Raw genomic sequence first — 20,000 nt, 5'->3', positions numbered from 1 at the left:
GGTCTACAGCTACTACAGCTAGTACAGGGTCTACAGCTACTACAGCTAGTACAGGGTCTACAGCTACTACAGCTAGTACAGGGTCTACAGCTACTACAGCTAGGACAGCTAGTACAGGGTCTACAGCTAGGACAGCTAATACAGGGTTTACAGCTAGGACAGCTAGTACAGGCTAGTACAGCTAATACAGCTAGTACAGTACAGCAGATAGTACAGCTAATACAGCTAGTACAGCTAATACAGCTAGTACAGTTAATACAGCTAATACAGCTAGTACAGGGTCTACAGCTACAACCTTCTAATGCAGCTAGTACAGGGTCTACAGCTACAACAGCTAATACAGCTAGTACAGCTAATACAGCTAATACAGCTAGTACAGCTAATACAGCTAGTACAGCTAATACAGCTAATACAGCTAGTACAGCTAATACAGCTAGTACAGCTAATACAGATAGTACAGCTAATACAGCTAATACAGCTAGTACAGCTAATACAGCTAATACAGATAGTACAGCTAATACAGATAGTACAGCTAATACAGCTAGTACAGCTAATACAGCTAATACAGATAATACAGCTAATACAGCTAGTACAGGGTCTACAGCTACAACCTTCTAATGCAGCTAGTACAGGGTCTACAGCTACAACAGCTAATACAGCTAATACAGCTAATACAGCTAGTACAGCAAGTACATCTAGTACAGGGTCTACAGCTAGTACAGCTAGTACAGCTAGTACAGGGTCTACAGCTAGTACAGCTAATACAGCTAGTAGAGCTAGTACAGCTAATACAGCTAACACAGCTAGTACAGGGTCTACAGCTAGTACAGCTAGTACAGCTAATACAGCTAGTACAGCTAGTACAGCTAATACAGCTAGTACAGCTAATACAGATAGTACAGCTAATACAGCTAGTACAGTTAATACAGCTAGTACAGTTAATACAGCTAGTACAGGGTCTACAGCTAGTACAGCTAGTACAGCTAATACAGCTAGTACAGCTAGTACAGCTAATACAGCTAGTACAGCTAATACAGATAGTGCAGCTAATACAGCTGGTACAGCTAATACAGCTAATACAGATAGTAGAGCTTGTGTACAGTTAATACAGCTAATACAGCTAATACAGATAGTACAGATAGTACAGCTAATACAGCTAATACAGATAGTACAGCTAATACAGCTAATACAGCTAGTACAGCTAAGTACAGCTAATACAGCTAATACAGATAGTAGTACAGCTAATACAGCTAATACAGCTAATACAGCAGCTAATACAGCTAGTACAGGGTCTCTACAGCTAGTACAGCTAATACAGATAGTACAGCTTGTACAGTTAATACAGCTAATACAGCTAGTACAGCTAATACAGCTAATACAGCTAGTACAGCTAATACAGCTAATACAGATAGTACAGCTAATACAGCTACATACAGATAGCTAATACAGCTAGTAAATACAGCTAGTACAGTTAATACAGCTAGTACAGGGTCTACAGCTAGTACAGCTAGTACAGCTAATACAGCTAGTACAGCTAATACAGCTAACACAGCTAGTACAGCTAATACAGCTAATACAGCTAATACAGGGTCTACAGCTACAACAGCTAATACAGCTAGTACAGCTAATACAGCTAACATAGCTAGTACAGCTAGTACAGCTAATACAGCTGGTACAGCTAATACAGCTAGTACAGCTAATACAGCTAGTACAGCTAATGCTGCTAATACAGCTAATACAGGGTCTACAGCTAGTATAGCTAATATCAAATCAAATCAAATGTATTTATATAGCCCTTCGTACATCAGCTGATATCTCAAAGTGCTGTACAGAAACCCAGCCTAAAACCCCAAACAGCTGTACAGCTAATACAGCTAGTACAGCTAATACAGGGTCTACAGCTAATACAGCTAATACAGGGTCTACAGCTAATACAGCTAATACAGCTAGTACAGCTAGTACAGCTAATACAGCTAGTACAGGGTCTACAGCTAGGACAGCTAATAGAGCTAGTACAGCTAATAGAGCTAACACAACTAGTACTGCTAATACAGCTAATACAGCTAGTACAGGGTCTACAGCTAGTACAGCTAATGCAGCTAGTACAGGGTCTACAACTAGTACAGCTAATATAGCTAATACAGCTAGTACAGTTTGTACAGCTAATACAGCTAGTACAGTTAGTACAGCTAATACAGCTAAATCAAATCAAATTTTATTTGTCACATACACATAGTTAGCAGATGTTAATGTGTAGCGAAATGCACATACAGGGTCTACAGCGAGTACAGCTAGTACAGCTAATACAGCTAGTACAGCTAATACAGCTAGTACAGCTAGTACAGCTAATACAGCTAATACATGGTCTACAGGGTGTGGATCAAAATGCAAAGCTCTCCAAAGATACATGCTCAGACATGTCCTCTGGCTAGCTGGCAACACCTGCCACTTTAATTACTTTAGAGGAAAGGTAGGAGAGGACACCAGCTGAGGGTGCTTTGGGTGGAGGGCTGAGGATCATACCTGGGTTCAAATGGGATTTGCAATATTTCCAATTCTTTAGCTGTGCTTGAGCTACCCTGGTGCAATGGAATCAATGGAGTAGTCCCGAAATGAGCACATCCTGGCACTCCAGGAAGACTAAAGCAAAATATTTTGAATACTATTTGAACCTATGTCTGGGGGGCGGGTGAGGGGAAGGGCCTAACAGGCACAGTAACCTAGCTAGTGTATATGGGAACACGTATTCTGTGTTTATGGTGTATGCCTCTGTTTCAGTGCAGACATGACATGTATTCACTCACTGTTTGATTCAGGCCTTCATCTATACACATACAGTACGACGAGAACTAGACTTCTGAATAATAATTAAACTCAATACTAAACTTTGTGAAGTTATTTGACTAAGTGCTATGGGACAAACTAGTGTAAAGAACCACAGTCATATCATAATGTACCAGTAGACTTTGCATATGATATACATGTTTATACATGGCTCTGGGCTGAACTGAATGGCTCTGGGCTGAACTGATCCACATGGCTCTGGGCTGAGCTGATATACATGGCTCTAGCTGAACTGATATGCATGGTTCTGGGCTGAACTGATATACATGGCTCTGGGCTGAACTGATATACATGGCTCTGGGCTGAACTGATATACATGGCTCTGGGCTGAACTGATACACATGGCTCTGGGCTGAACTGATATACATGGCTCTGGGCTGAACTGATATACATGCTCTGGGCTGAACTGATACACATGGCTCTGGGCTGAACTGATATACATGGCTCTGGGCTGAACTGATATACATGGCTCTGGGCTGAACTGATATACATGGCTCTGGGCTGAACTGATATACATGGCTCTGGGCTGAACTGATACACATGGCTCTGGGCTGAACTGATACACATGGCTCTGGGCTGAACTGATATACATGGCTCTGGGCTGAACTGATACACATGGCTCTGGGCTGAACTGATATACATGGCTCTGGGCTGAACTGATATACATGGCTCTGGGCTGAACTGATACACATGGCTCTGGGCTGAACTGATATACATGTCTCTGGGCTGAACTGATATACATGGCTCTGGGCTGAACTGATACACATGGCTCTGGGCTGAACTGATCCACATGGCTCTGGGCTGAACTGATATACATGGCTCTGGGCTGAACTGATCCACATGGCTCTGGGCTGAGCTGATATACATGGCTCTGGGCTGAACTGATACACATGGATCTGGGCTGAACTGATATACATGGATCTGGGCTGAACTGATATACATGTCTCTGGGCTGAACTGATATACATGGCTCTGGGCTGAACTGATATACATGGCTCTGGGCTGAACTGATACACATGGCTCTGGGCTGAACTGATATACATGGCTCTGGGCTGAACTGATATGCATGGCTCTGGGCTGAACTGATATACATGGCTCTGGGCTGAACTGATATACATGGCTCTGGGCTGAACTGATATACATGCTCTGGGCTGAACTGATACATGATACACATGGCTCTGGGCTGAACTGATACACATGGCTCTGGGCTGAACTGATATACATGTTTATATATGTCTAAGCGTGCACAGTACCAACTGTTATAGGCTTGTTGACGGGAGTCTGTGTGTGTGTGTGTGCATGTGCGTGTGTGTGTGCGTGCGTGCGTGTGTATGTGTGTGTGTGTGTGTGTGTGCAGGTACTCACAGGAGCTCCAGAAGGTCCAGGTGGTCCTCGAGGACCCATAGGCCCCTGGTGGAAGATGAAGACACGTTAGATAGTAGCCACATGATCTTCCACACTACCTTAAGCTCAACTAACCTCCAAACAACCCAAGGTAAAAAAAAATGATATGTTAGTTTCTAGTTGTTATAATTAAGTTGAACATATTTCAGAATTGGGGGTGGAAAGAGAAAGAAGTGTGGACCTTCACTTCAACTTCTCTTTTCTCTTGTGTTATAAAACCTATTGTTGGCTTCTTCTTCTTCTTCGCTGGCTTCTTTCTTCTTATTTGGCTTCTTCTTATTATTTGACTTCTTCTTCTTTGCCCCTCAGCAACACAAACTCACTATCCTGCTGCCTGTCTCCTGCCTGCCTGTCAGAACCATAAATCATTTTTGGAATTCCACAGTGGCACTCTATCTCTTTTTCTCTCTCTCTCTTTCTCTCACTCCCTCTCTCTCTTTCTCTCACTCCCTCTCTCTCTTTCTCTCTCTTTCTCTCACTATCTCTTTCTCTCTCTCTTTCTCTCTCTCTTTCTCTCACTCCGTCACTCACTCCCTCTCTCTCTCTATCTCTTTCTCTCTCTCTCTATCTCTTTCTCTCACTCCCACCCCCCCCTCTCTCTCTCTGTTTTTCTCACTCACTCTAACTCTGTCTCTCTTTCTGTAGTTCAGAGGTCAGGGCCAAAAGTGTTGTACTCTACGTGATTTCTGTCTAACTATTTGTTTGCACTTTAGCATGAATCTAGAGGAAAAGCAATAGCTGTGGGTTGTTTTGGAGCAAAAGAGAAACATATAACATCTGCTAGAATGAGCATCGCTAACTCCAACAAGTCTGTTTGACAGACATACTGTACAAACACTAACACCTCAAATAACTTTTATGAATAAACATTGAGAATGGATTTATTAAGAATTTTTAAAGGCATATTCATGAAAGTTATTATGAAATGTTACCAACTTTTTTATATATTTTTATTAATAAGATCTTAAAAGCAGTGGGTCAAATCCTTGCTCTGCTCACTGATCTCGTTGTTAATCTCCTTTGGTTAATAACAAAGACTTTTGACAACAGACATGTCAACAGTCAGGAAGGAGTAATAGTCTTCTCAGCTCAACCTCGCCGTGCATCATTACACATTGATCAGAGACGAGAGGGAGAGAGAGAGACGTTTTACTCTCTATTCAGGTAATGAGTCAAATCTGTCACGCAGAGAAAATCTTTAACATGGACAAAGAGGAGAAGATGACCTAACCTGGAGTTTAATGAGAAGTCAAGAGCTTGGGTCGGAAGTCACACCCTACAGTCATTCCCTGCATAGTGTACTACTTTAGAACAGAGGTCTATGGGCCCTGGCCAAAAGCAGTGTACTATAGATGAAGTAGGCTGCCACTTCAGTCGCAGCCTAAACTAAGAAAGCTAAGAAAACGAAGACTTAAAATAAAAAATAAAAAAAAATAATAAAAAAAAGATTTCCACTCCTCCACTCATGAAACGTGGACTACCCTCTGTGTATCTATAGCCTTTAATGGTCTTTATAACACACGATTCATAGTGTTGGTGCATAGACTGATTATCGTAGAGAAATGCAGGGTACCAGCCAAAGCAAACATCCCCGAGGCAGCACAGAGCTCCTCTGATGAGAATTAGATGTATCTTTTCAGCGAGGCGAGCGACGGACAAACGCACGCCGCAACGGGCCAGGGGCCTGTCAATGGAGCTCTATGTCCATTCGTAGGCGGAGTGTGTTTCTGTGTGTTTGGAGTCTGTGTTTGTGTGTGTGTGTTTGGGGTCTGTCTATGTATGTTTAAGAGGTGGTGTGTATTTGGGTCTTGTGGTACACCGCCTCTCAGTGAAGGCACTGTGTTAGGGACCAGGGGCTGTAGGTAGAGACGTTTGGGGTTGACTCTCAGTGAAGGGACCAGCGGGTGTAGATAGAGAAATAGGGGGCTGACTCTCAGTGAAGGGACCAGGGGTGAAGGTAGAGATGTAGGGGTTGACTCTCAGTGAAGGGACCAGGGGTGTAGGTAGAGACGTGGGGGTTGACTCTCAGTGAAGGGACCAGGGGTGTAGGTAGAGACGTAGGGGGATGACTCTCAGTGAAAGGACCAGTGGCTGTAGCTAGAGATGTAGGGGTTGACTCTCAGTGAAGGGACCAGGGGTGTAGGTAGAGACGTAGGGGGTTGACTCTCAGTGAAGGGACCAGGGGGCATAGGTAGAAATGTAGGGAGTTGACTCTCAGTGAAGGGACTGTGTTAGGGACCATGGGGTGTAGGTAGAGACGTACGGGGTTGACTCTCAGTGAAGGGATCAGGGGTGTAGGTAGAAATGTAGGGGTTGACTCTCAGTGAAGGGACCAGGGGGTGTAGGTAGAGATGTAGGGGTTGACTCTCAGTGAAGGGACCAGGGGTGTATCTAGAGATGTAGGGGGTTGACTCTGAGTGAAGGGACCAGGGGGTGTAGGTAGAGACGTAGGGGGATGACTCTCAGTGAAGGGACCAGGGGTGTAGGTAGAGACGTAGGGGGATGACTCTCAGTGAAGGGACCAGGGGGTGTAGGTAGAGACGTAGGGGGTTGACTCTCAGTGAAGGGACCAGGGGTGTAGCTAGAGATGTAGGGGTTGACTCTCAGTGAAGGGACCAGGGGCTGTAGCTGTTGACTCTCAGTGAAGGGACCAGGGGCTGTAGCTAGAGATGTAGGGAGTTGACTCCTGGACTGTGCTTGGGACATCAGAGCAGCCCAGTCTTTTTTAGTCCTTTCCTCCTCTGGCCAGATGCCGTCAAGCTAAACTTGCTGGGTTTCAGTCAGAGCCAGACAGGGCCCGGGTTATTGAGGGTAGGGGGAGGAATGAAGGAGACAGACAGGCTTCTCTTTGGGGTCTGGTACCAAAGCCTCAAAGCCACAGAGTCTGTCTCAGGCACATTGCTCTGCGTGTCGCCTCTCCGCAGGTCTCAAATGGGGTACAATCCACTGTGGCGACCACCAGCTGGGTTTCAGTCTTCAGCTCCACCAGTCAGCCAGCCAGCCAGCCAAATGCTCGCTGTGGAAGCAGCAAGCCGAACACTGCTCTGTGGGTTTCCAAACCAAAATAGCTCCCAGTAAGTGTGCTCTTCATTTCACTTTGGCTTAGAGGCTGCATGACAAAAAAAAAATCAAATGTATTTATATAGCCCTTCGTACATCAGCTGATATCTCAAAGTGCTGTACAGAAATGTGATGGAGTTTTCAGTCGACTTGCAAAATAAAACGTCTGTTTTCCCAAACCAAACCTAGGTATGGGGTATATTTCCTGTAGCAGGGGGCCAGGAGGATGTGTAGTTTCTCCCCCATACCTCAGAGGGCAGTGTTGAGTCACGCTGAGGCCTATTCACTGAAGCTGGTCTCACGTAGCCACTAGTCAGATCAGACCAGACAACGCATTCTTGCAAATCGCGAAACGATACTACTCTGAAGCTGATAAGAGAGAACTGTTCTAATGTCGCCAGGGATCTAACGATGTATCTCATGAGCTCTCTCACCATTGGTCCTTGCATCACGCCCATCTGTGCTCCGCCAGCCTTCTCGTCGAATCCTCCCGCCATCTGAGCAGCAAAGTTCTGTGGGAGGACAAAATGTCATCCATAAGACACTGTTATATGATCCCCCCCCAAAATAAAATACCACACACACTCATCTCAATAGTAGGCATATTTCTGTCTTGGAAGTCTACTCTCAGACAGCACAGCACGTCTTAACAGGATCCGTGTGTGTGTGTGTGTGTGTGTGTGTGTGTGTGTGTGTGTGTGTGGGGGGGGTGTGTGTGTGTGTGTGGGGTGTGTGTGTGTGTGTGTGTGTGTGTGTGTGTGTGTGTGTGTGTGTGTGGGTGTGTGTGTGTGTTTTGTCTCTGTCTGTGAGAGAACAGTAGATAGTGAAGGGGATGGTTATCAGATCAACAACAGAGTACACAGGGAGGGGGTAGGATAACTATTTTAATCTCTTTCTATTTCACAAAGGAGCCCCTTACCTATTCTCTCCTCCCTCTTCTCCCCTCCTCTCCCCTCTTCTCCCCTCTTCTCCCCTCCTCTCCCCTCCTCTCCCCCTCCTCTCCCCTCTGCTCCCCTTCCCTCTTCTCCCCTCCTCTCCTCTCCCCTCTTCTCCCCTTCCCTCCTCTCCCCTCTTCTACCCTCCTCTAATCTCCCCTCCTCTAATCTCCCCTCTTCTCCCCTCCCCTCCCTATCATGCTACCTCCTTTCTCTCTACTTCCCTCTGTCGCTCCTTCCTTCCTTCCTTCCTTCCTTCCTTCCTTCCTTCCTTCCTTCCTTCCTTCCTTCCTTCCTTCCTTCCTCCCGTCTCTCCTTCCTTCCCTTCCCTTCCCTTCCCTTCCCTTCCCTTCCCTTCCCTTCCCTTCCCTTCCCTTCCCTTCCCTTCCCTTCCCTTCCCTTCCCTTCCCTTCCCTTCCCTTCCCTTCCCCTCCCCTCCCTTCCCTTCCCTTCCCTTCCCTTCCCTTCCCTTCCCTTCCCTTCCCCTCCCTTCCCTCCCCTCCCCTTCCCTTCCCCTCCCTTCCCTCCCCTTCCCCTCCCTTCCCTCCCCTTCCCTCCCCTTCCCTTCCCCTCCCTTCCCCTCCCTTCCCCCTTCCCTTCCCTTCCCTTCCCTTCCCTTCCCTTCCCTTCCCTTCCCTTCCCTTCCCTTCCCTTCCCTTCCCTTCCCTTCCCTTCCCTTCCCTTCCCTTCCCTTCCCTCCCCTTCCTTCCCTCTCCCTTCCCCTTCCCTTCCCTTCCCTTCCCTTCCCTTCCCTTCCCTTCCCTTCCTTCCCTTCCCTTCCCTTCCCTTCCCTTCCCTTCCCTTCCCTTCCCTTCCCTTCCCTTCCCTTCCCTTCCCTTCCCCTCCCTTCCCTTCCCTTCCCTTCCCTTCCCTTCCTTCCCCCTCCCCTTCACTTCCCCTCCCTTCCCATCCCCTTCCCTTCCCCTCCCTTCCCGCCCTTCCCTTCCCTTCCCTTCCCTCCCCTTCCCTTCCCCTCTCTTCCCTTCCCTCTTCTTCCCTTCCCCTTCCCTTCCCTTCCCCCCTTCCTTCCCTTCCCTTCCCCTCCCCTCCCCTTCCCTTCCCTTCCCCTTCCCTTCCCTTCCCTTCCCTTCCCTTCCCTTCCCTTCCCTTCCCTTCCCTTCCCTTCCCTTCCCTTCCCTTCCCTTCCCTTCCCTTCCCTTCCCTTCCCTTCCTTCCCTTCCCTTCCCTTCCCTTCCCTTCCCTTCCCCCTTCCCTTCCCTTCCCTTCCCTTCCCTTCCCCTCCCTTCCCTCCCCTTCCCTTCCCTTCCCTTCCCTTCCCTTCCCCTCCCTTCCCTCCCCTCCCCTTCCCTTCCCTCCCCTTCCCTTCCCTTCCCTTCCCTTCCCTCCCTTCCCTCCCCCCTCCCTTCCCTCCCCTTCCCTTTTCCACCTATCAACCCTTCATATCAACCCTTCAGTCTTTACTGTTAACAGCCTACTGTTCCTCCCTCCCTTCCCTCCCCTTCCCTTTTCCACCTATCAACCCTTCAGTCTTTACTGTTAACAGCCTACTGTTCCTCCCTCCCTTCCCTCCCCTTCCCTTTTCCACCTATCAACCCTTCAGTCTTTACTGTTAACAGCCTACTGTTCCTCCCTCCCTTCCCTCCCCTTCCCTTTTCCACCTATCAACCCTTCAGTCTTTACTGTTAACAGCCTACTGTTTCCTCCCTTCCCTTCCCTCCCCTTCCATTTTCCACCTATCAACCCTTCAGTCTTTACTGTTAACAGCCTACTGTTCCTCCCTCCCTTCCCTCCCCTTCCCTTTTCCACCTATCAACCCTTCAGTCTTTACTGTTAACAGCCTACTGTTCCTCCCTCCCTTCCCTCCCCTTCCATTTTCCACCTATCAACCATTCAGTCTTTACTGTTAACAGCCTACTGTTCCTCCCTCCCTTCCCTCCTCCCTTCCATTTTCCACCTATCAACCCTTCAGTCTTTACTGTTAACAGCCTACTGTTCCTCCCTCCCCTACTGTTAACAGCCTACTGTTCCTCCCTCCCCTACTGTTAACAGCCTACTGTTCCTCCCTCCCCTACTGTTAACAGCCTACTGTTCCTCCCTCCCCTACTGTTAACAGATACAGCCTACTGTTCCTCCCTCCCCTACTGTTAAACAGCCTACTGTTCCTCCCTCCCCTACTGTTAACAGCCTACTGTTCCTGTTCCCTCCCCTACTGTTAACAGCCTACTGTTCCTCCCTCCCCTACTGTTAACAGCCTACTGTTCCTCCCTCCCCTACTGTTAACAGCCTACTGTTCCTCCCTCCCCTACTGTTAACAGCCTACTGTTCCTCCCTCCCCTACTGTTAACAGATACAGCCTACTGTTCCTCCCTCCCCTACTGTTAACAGCCTACTGTTCCTCCCTCCCCTACTGTTAACAGATACAACCCACTGTTCCTCCCTCCCCTACTGTTAACAGCCTACTGTTCCTCCCTCCCCTACTGTTAACAGCCAGCCTACTGTTCCTCCCTCCCCTACTGTTAACAGCCTACTGTTCCTCCCTCCCCTACTGTTAACAGCCTACTGTTCCTCCCTCCCCTACTGTTAACAGCCTACTGTTCCTCCCTCCCCTACTGTTAACAGCCTACTGTTCCTCCCTCCCCTACTGTTAACAGCCTACTGTTCCTCCCTCCCCTACTGTTAACAGATACAACCTACTGTTCCTCCCTCCCCTACTGTTAACAGATACAACCTACTGTTCCTCCCTCCCCTACTGTTAACAGATACAACCTACTGTTCCTCCCTCCCCTACTGTTAACAGGCTACTGTTCCTCCCTCCCCTACTGTTAACAGATACAACCTACTGTTCCTCCCTCCCCTACTGTTAACAGATACAACCTACTGTTCCTCCCTCCCCTACTGTTAACAGATACAACCTACTGTTCCTCCCTCCCCTACTGTTAACAGCCTACTGTTCCTCCCTCCCCTACTGTTAACAGCCTACTGTTCCTCCCTCCCCTACTGTTAACAGCCTACTGTTCCTCCCTCCCCTACTGTTAACAGATACAACCTACTGTTCCTCCCTCCCCTACTGTTAACAGCCTACTGTTCCTCCCTCCCCTACTGTTAACAGGCTACTGTTCCTCCCTCCCCTACTGTTAACAGATACAACCTACTGTTCCTCCCTCCCCTACTGTTAACAGATACAACCTACTGTTCCTCCCTCCCCTACTGTTAACAGATACAACCTATTGTTCCTCCCTCCCCTACTGTTAACAACCTACTGTTCCTCCCTCCCCTACTGTTAACAGCCTACTGTTCCTCCCTCCCCTACTGTTAACAGCCTACTGTTCCTCCCTCCCCTACTGTTAACATCCTACTGTTCCTCCCTCCCCTACTGTTAACAGATACAACCTACTGTTCCTCCCTCCCCTACTGTTAACAGATACAGCCTACTGTTCCTCCCTCCCCTACTGTTAACAGCCTACTGTTCCTCCCTCCCCTACTGTTAACAACCTACTGTTCCTCCCTCACCTACTGTTAACAGCCTACTGTTCCTCCCTCCCCTACTGTTAACAGCCTACTGTTCCTCCCTCCCCTACTGTTAACAGCCTACTGTTCCTCCCTCCCCTACTGTTAACAGCCTACTGTTCCTCCCTCCCCTACTGTTAACAGCCTACTGTTCCTCCCTCCCCTACTGTTAACAGCCTACTGTTCCTCCCTCCCCTACTGTTAACATCCTACTGTTTCTCCCTCCCCTACTGTTAACAACCTACTGTTCCTCCCTCACCTACTGTTAACAGCCTACTGTTCCTCCCTCCCCTACTGTTAACAGCCTACTGTTCCTCCCTCCCCTACTGTTAACAGCCTACTGTTCCTCCCTCCCCTACTGTTAACAGCCTACTGTTCCTCCCTCCCCTACTGTTAACAGCCTACTGTTCCTCCCTCCCCTACTGTTAACAGCCTACTGTTCCTCCCTCCCTTCCCTCTCCTTCCCTTTTCCACCTATCAATCCTTCAGTCTTTACTGTTAACAGCCTACTGTTCCTCCCTCCCTTCCCTCCCCTTCCCTTTTCCACCTATCAACCCTTCAGTCTTTACTGTTAACAACCTACTGTTCCTCCCTCCCCTACTGTTAACAGCCTACTGTTCCTCTCCCCTACTGTTAACAGCCTACTGTTCCTCCCTCCCCTACTGTTAACAGCCTACTGTTCCTCCCTCCCCTACTGTTAACAGCCTACTGTTCCTCCCTCCCCTACTGTTAACAGCCTACTGTTCCTCCCTCCCCTACTGTTAACAGCCTACTGTTCCTCCCTCCCCTACTGTTAACAGCCTACTGTTCCTCCCTCCCCTACTGTTAACATCCTACTGTTTCTCCCTCCCCTACTGTTAACAACCTACTGTTCCTCCCTCCCCCCTACTGTTAACAGCCTACTGTTCCTCCCTCCCCTACTGTTAACAGCCTACTGTTCCTCCCTCCCCTACTGTTAACAGCCTACTGTTCCTCCCTCCCTACTGTTAACTGTTAACAGCCTACTGTTCCTCCCTCCCCTACTGTTAACAGCCTACTGTTCCTCCCTCCCCTACTGTTAACAGCCTACTGTTCCTCCCTCCCCTACTGTTAACAACCTACTGTTCCTCCCTCCCCTACTGTTAACAGCCTACTGTTCCTCCCTCCCCTACTGTTAACAGCCTACTGTTCCTCCCTCCCCTACTGTTAACAGCCTACTGTTCCTCCCTCCCCTACTGTTAACAGATACAACCTACTGTTCCTCCCTCCCCTACTGTTAACAGATACAACCTACTGTTCCTCCCTCCCCTACAGTTAACAGCCTACTGTTCCTCCCTCCCCTACTGTTAACAGATACAGCCTACCTGCTGAAGCATGTGCTTCTGCTTTTTACACAAACTCCACAAACAGCAATTTCAAAGATTATTATAATAATTTTTTCTGCAGAGATACTTACTCCTCCAAGGCCAGGGGGTCCATTAGGTCCTGGAGGTCCGGGGGGGCCGGGGTTACCGGGGGTACCAGGCTCACCATCTCTGCCACGGGGCCCGGGGCTGCCCTGAGAGAGGAATAGGGCAGTTCATATCTTCTCTATATCACCAAAATCACAGCAGTAAGTATCTGCATGAATAAGAGCTTCCCTTTCAGGAAGTAGGAGTTAAGACCAATAAAGGCCTGAAGTCACAACAACAGTAGAAATAGCCTGAAACAACATATCATACAGTATCTTCCATCTAAACAGAAAACTATTATATATATATATATATATCCATGAATGTATCACTAAATGGACAATAAAGCTTTTGAACTTTAAACTTTATCTCCTCAACCTTCAGATCAGCCATGTCCACCAGTAGGTGAAAGAGAAAGGCAGATCAAATCTAAGAAAATTTAGATGAAAAATAACAGTCACAAAATATGATGTAAGGTCTATACTTCAGATGAAAATGTCTCTCTCTCTCTCTCTCTCTCTCTCTCTCTCTCTCTCATATAGATAGGTGCCATTTTGTTTTTCCAAAATGACTACATTCCAGATATACAGGTGCAATAGTAATGCTACTCTTCAACTGGCATTCACAGGCCGTCAACTAAAGCTAAAATCCCCAGAGGAAATTGGACATGAACTCAATTCTTTCCAGCATTTATAATATGTATATATATATTATGTTTAAAAAAAAACAGAAAATGTTTGATTAGGATCAGATTCAGAAAATGTTTGATTCAGTGGATCAGATTCATCTGATTCAGTGACATCTGACATCTGATTCAGTGGCTCAGATTCACTTGACATCTGATTCAGTGGCTCAGATTCACTTGACATCTGATTCAGTGGATCAGATTCACTTGACATCTGATTCACAGATTGACATCTGATTCCCAAACATTTCTGATTTGGCAACAACAACGAAAAGTATCTCGTCATTCATAAAAACAAATAAAACCTTTCACAGTAAAACATTTTTAGAAAGTCCAGAAATCTTTTCATCCAAGGCAGTATCTATTTCCAGATGAATTGTGAACTCTAGTAATACCTATGATAAATCATTCTAACCTGGCCAGGCAGACTTAAAACCAAACTGAATCCTTCCAAACACTTCCTGACAACTACATGAAGGATTGGCAAATATTCCCCTCAGTTTACTGATGATGACAATCCGCCATTTTCTCTGAGTCACTTTGTGAAAAACAGACAGTACAAAATGTGTGATTCTTATCTCATGGTACACACTGTTCTGATACACCTCAATAGTACAATATAAAACTGTATGTTACTTAAATCACTGCAATCCTACTCCCAATAATAGGTGTTGTGGAGATGCAGCTCATTCAACAACCAGAAGAAGGAGTTGGTGGTGAAAAGTGCTTAAAACACACGTCCAGGGAAACCAGCCCACCACAGTCTATGGTCCAGAGAAACCAGCCCACCACAGTCTATGGTCCTGACAAATGATGCAGGAAGGAATGTGTTCACCACTACACTCATTCCCTTTTCATTTTTTTGGTGCAAACAAAGATTTAACAGTTGTAAAATGTTTCTGTAAAAAAAATAATGATCAATAAATTAATAAACTGGAAAGCAAATTGTGGACTGAAAATGTGAATTAAACCAATAACTGATAAAAAATAAATAAAAAATAAATAAAAACAATCCTCAAAGTTGATCCAAACATTCACTAGTATGGACTAGACCTAAGCACAATCTATTGCAATATTTAACATGTTGCCATCACTAGCCAACTATGTGTCACCTGAGAGCCAAGTCCATGACCTCTGTTGACCTCTGCTGAGGTAAAGAATGGTGGGAATCCATCATAAACACCAGGGTGTGATATAGGACGTATTCCCAACCATAAACACCTTCCTTCCCAGGCCAAAGACTCATAGGGATGCATCCCAAAAGGCATCATATTCCCTATATAGTGCACTACTGTTGATCTCTATGGGACCTGGTCACAATGTACTCTAGTGCACTACTGTTGATCCCTATGGGACCTGGCCTGCCCAGAGGCTGCAGAAGGAACAGAGGAGGGCTGCACAGAGACATTTAGGGGGGGATAGTACATGTTATTTGGAGGGGTACTTTCAAAGGAGGGATGGGGAGGGGGGGGGGGCACATCTGGTACTTGCTAAGCTTTATCGGTGCACCTGTCTGGGACTGAGTCTGTTTGCTAAACCTGACAGAATCACAGATGGTACGCATCGCAATTGTCACCCTCTTCCCTATTTAGTGCACTACTTTTGACCAGGGCCCATAGGGGTAGAGCACTACTTTTGACCAGGGCCCATAGGGGTAGTGCACTACTTTTGACCAGGGCCCATAGGGGTAGTGCACTACTTTAGACCAGGGCCCATAGGGGTTGTGCACTACTTTAGACCAGGGCCCATAGGGGTTGTGCACTACTTTAGACCAGGGCCCATAGGGGTAGTGCACTACTTTTGACCAGGGCCCATAGGGGTAGTGCACTACTTTAGACTGGGGCCCATAGGGGTAGAGCACTACTTTTGACCAGGGCCCATAGGGGTAGTGCACTACTTTAGACCAGGGCCCATAGGGGTTGTGCACTACTTTAGACCAGGGCCCATAGGGGTTGTGCACTACTTTTGACCAGGGCCCATAGGGGTAGTGCACTACTTTAGACCAGGGCCCATAGGGGTTGGGCACTACTTTAGACCAGGGCCCATAGGGGTTGTGCACTACTTTAGACCAGGGCCCATAGGGGTTGTGCACTACTTTAGACCAGGGCCCATAGGGGTTGTGCACTACTTTAGACCAGGGCCCATAGGGGTAGTGCACTACTTTTGACCAGGGCCCATAGGGGTAGTGCACTACTTTTGACCAGGGCCCATAGGGGTAGTGCACTACTTTAGACCAGGGCCCATAGGGGTTGTGCACTACTTTAGACCAGGGCCCATAGGGGTAGAGCACTACTTTTGACCAGGGCCCATAAGGGGTAGAGCACTACTTTTGACCAGGGCCCATAGGGGTAGTGCACTACTTTAGACCAGACCAGGGCCCATAGGGGTTGTGCACTACTTTAGACCAGGGCCCATAAGGGGTAGAGCACTACTTTTGACCAGGGCCCATAGGGGTTGTGCACTACTTTAGACCAGGGCCCATAGGGGTAGTGCACTACTTTAGACCAGACCAGGGCCCATAGGGGTTGTGCACTACTTTAGACCAGGGCCCATAAGGGGTAGAGCACTACTTTTGACCAGGGCCCATAGGGGTTGTGCACTACTTTAGACCAGGGCCCATAGGGGTAGTGCACTACTTTAGACCAGGGCCCATAGGGGTAGTGCACTATATGGGAATAGGGTGTCATTTGGGAGACAACCAAGGTGATCAATTTGTATTGTCCCTGTCACGTAAAGTCGACCAGACTTATGTAAGATAAAGCCTTACTGTCCTAAGGCAAAGACTCAGTATGGCCTCGCTTTCAATAAACAACTCATAACAATACATGACCAAAAAAACTATCTGGGTCGTGGAGTCATTTTAACACACGGCGATCTATTCTGCCCCGAGCGGGGATCAAACTCAGAAGCCTCAGCACAACAAGACGTGTCCCATAAAAGCCAACCGTCTTAGCCAACTGAGAAAGAGACTAGTCTGTCACTGTGTGAGTGACAGTTGGCCTTCACCATAGCGTGACGTATTAGAGGTTGATAGGATCTCTGTGGCCGTCTTCAGTGTGCTTCAGCCAACACACCACAGGTCTGTTTCCCATGCAGTCACAACAAAACAAAGAACCTCTAAGAGAACTCAAATACTCAATGAAATGAGTGTAGGCAGACTGGGGGAAATGTATTCACCTACCTACCTACCTACCTGCCTGCCTGCCTGCCTGCCTGCCTACCTGCCTGCCTGCCTGCCTGCCTGCCTGCCACCTGCCACCTACCCACCCTGCCACCCTGCCACCCTGCCTGCCTGCCTGCCTGCCTGCCCCATCTACATACCCTGCCTGCCACCTGCCTGCCTACCAACCTGCCAACCTGCCTGCCTGCCTGTGCCCACCCCTGCCTGTGCCTGCCTGCCTGCCTGCCTGCTACCTGCCTGCCCACCAACTGCCCACCTGCCTGCCTGCCTGCCTGCCTGCCTGCCTGCCTGCCCCACCTGCCTGCCTGCCTGCCACCTGCCTGCCTGCCTGCCTGCCTGCCTGCCTGCCTGCCACCCTGCCACCTGCCTGCCTGCCTGCCTGCCACCTGCCTGCCTGCCTGCCTGCCTGCCTGCCTGCCATCCACCCTGCCTGCCTGCCTGCCACCACCTGCCTGCCTGCCTGCCTACCCACCCACATACATAAACAGACCGACCAGAACCTACTGCCACATGTCCTGCCTAACAACCCACCCACCCTGCCTGCCTGCCTGCCTCCCTCCCCCTGCCTACCCACCCACCCTACCAACCACCCTGTTCCTCCCACCCTACGTTGCCTGCCTACCCTCCCTACCCTACCTGCCTGCCTACCTACCTACCAACCTACCTCTAAAATCATTATACATAAACAGACAACGACACAGAACCATAGAGTAGGCTGGGGCCAAAAGGAACATGTCTCATTGAAACTACTATTAACAACCTACTGTTCCTCCCTCCCCTACTGTTAACAGCCTACTGTTCCTCCCTCCCCTACTGTTAACAGCCTACTGTTCCTCCCTCCCCTACTGTTAACAGCCTACTGTTCCTCCCTCCCCTACTGTTAACAGCCTACTGTTCCTCCCTCCCCTACTGTTAACAGCCTACTGTTCCTCCCTCCCCTACTGTTAACAGCCTACTGTTCCTCCCTCCCCTACTGTTAACAGCCTACTGTTCCTCCCTCCCCTACTACTATTAAATTACAACCTAAAGAAACAACCTCCAATGTGGCAGACATTTTACTTGTACATTTAGCACATACACTCTTACAACATTGCAACTTACAGGAGCAATTACGGTTTAAGAGCCATGCTCAAGGGTACATCATCAGATGTTTACACCTAGTCAGCTCAGGGATTTCAACTAGCCACCTTTTGGTTACTGGCCCAACACACTAATCACTAGGATACCCTGCCTCCTCTTAACCACTAGTCTACCCTGCCTCCTCTTAACCAATCGAATACCCTGCCACCTCTTAACCACTAGGATACCCTGCCACCTCTTAACCACTAGGATACCCTTCCACCCCTTAACCACTAGGATACCCTGCCACCCCTTAACCACTAGGATACCCTGCCTCCTCTTAACCACTAGCCTACCCTGCCACCCCTTAACCACTAGTCTACCCTGCCTCCTCTTAACCAATAGGATACCCTGCCACCCCTTAACCACTAGTCTACCCTGCCTCCTCTTAACCAATAGTCTACCCTGCCTCCTCTTAACCACTAGGATACCCTGCCACCCCTTAACCACTAGTCTACCCTGCCTCCTCTTAACCAATAGGATACCCTGCCTCCTCTTAACCACTAGGATACCCTGCCACCTCTTAACCACTAGGATACCCTGCCACCCCTTAACCACTAGGATACCCTGCCTCCTCTTAACCACTTGTCTACCCTGCCACCTCTTAACCAATAGGATACACTGCCTCCTCTTAACCAATAGGATACCCTTCCTCCTCTTAACCACTAGGATACCCTGCCACCTCTTAACCAATAGGATACCCTGCCTCCTCTTAACCACTAGGATACCCTGCCACCCCTTAACCACTAGTCTACCCTGCCTCCTCTTAACCAATAGTCTACCCTGCCTCCTCTTAACCACTAGGATACCCTGCCACCCCTTAACCACTAGTCTACCCTGCCTCCTCTTAACCACTAGTCTACCCTGCCTCCTCTTAACCACTAGGATACCCTGCCACCTCTTAACCACTAGGATACCCTGCCACCCCTTAACCACTAGGATACCCTGCCTCCTCTTAACCACTTGTCTACCCTGCCACCTCTTAACCAATAGGATACACTGCCTCCTCTTAACCAATAGGATACCCTTCCTCCTCTTAACCACTAGGATACCCTGCCACCTCTTAACCAATAGGATACCCTGCCTCCTCTTAACCACTAGGATACCCTGCCTCCTCTTAACCACTAGCCTACCCTGCCACCCCTTAACCACTAGTCTACCCTGCCTCCTCTTAACCAATAGGATACCCTGCCACCCCTTAACCACTAGTCTACCCTGCCTCCTCTTAACCAATAGTCTACCCTGCCTCCTCTTAACCACTAGGATACCCTGCCACCCCTTAACCACTAGTCTACCCTGCCTCCTCTTAACCAATAGGATACCCTGCCTCCTCTTAACCACTAGGATACCCTGCCACCTCTTAACCACTAGGATACCCTGCCACCCCTTAACCACTAGGATACCCTGCCTCCTCTTAACCACTTGTCTACCCTGCCACCTCTTAACCAATAGGATACACTGCCTCCTCTTAACCAATAGGATACCCTTCCTCCTCTTAACCACTAGGATACCCTGCCACCTCTTAACCAATAGGATACCCTGCCTCCTCTTAACCACTAGGATACCCTGCCACCCCTTAACCACTAGTCTACCCTGCCTCCTCTTAACCAATAGTCTACCCTGCCTCCTCTTAACCACTAGGATACCCTGCCACCCCTTAACCACTAGTCTACCCTGCCTCCTCTTAACCACTAGTCTACCCTGCCTCCTCTTAACCACTAGGATACCCTGCCACCTCTTAACCACTAGGATACCCTGCCACCCCTTAACCACTAGGATACCCTGCCTCCTCTTAACCACTTGTCTACCCTGCCACCTCTTAACCAATAGGATACACTGCCTCCTCTTAACCAATAGGATACCCTTCCTCCTCTT

General features: G+C 48.3%; 1 protein-coding gene across 1 annotated transcript in view; it reads right to left on the bottom strand.

The window, feature by feature from the left end:
- The window catches only part of LOC112238339 (collagen alpha-1(II) chain-like), a 108,904-nt gene that overhangs the window by 75,790 nt on the left and 13,114 nt on the right, over window positions 1–20,000 (bottom strand). The window contains 3 exon segments of the mRNA XM_042329976.1: window positions 4,209–4,253; window positions 7,742–7,819; window positions 13,146–13,247. Of these exon segments, the coding sequence (XP_042185910.1) occupies window positions 4,209–4,253; window positions 7,742–7,819; window positions 13,146–13,247 (225 nt within the window).

The sequence above is a fragment of the Oncorhynchus tshawytscha genome, linkage group LG02 (genome assembly GCF_018296145.1).
Source record: "Oncorhynchus tshawytscha isolate Ot180627B linkage group LG02, Otsh_v2.0, whole genome shotgun sequence".
Taxonomy (NCBI): domain Eukaryota; kingdom Metazoa; phylum Chordata; class Actinopteri; order Salmoniformes; family Salmonidae; genus Oncorhynchus; species Oncorhynchus tshawytscha.
This window is presented reverse-complemented; position numbering and strand designations above follow the sequence as displayed.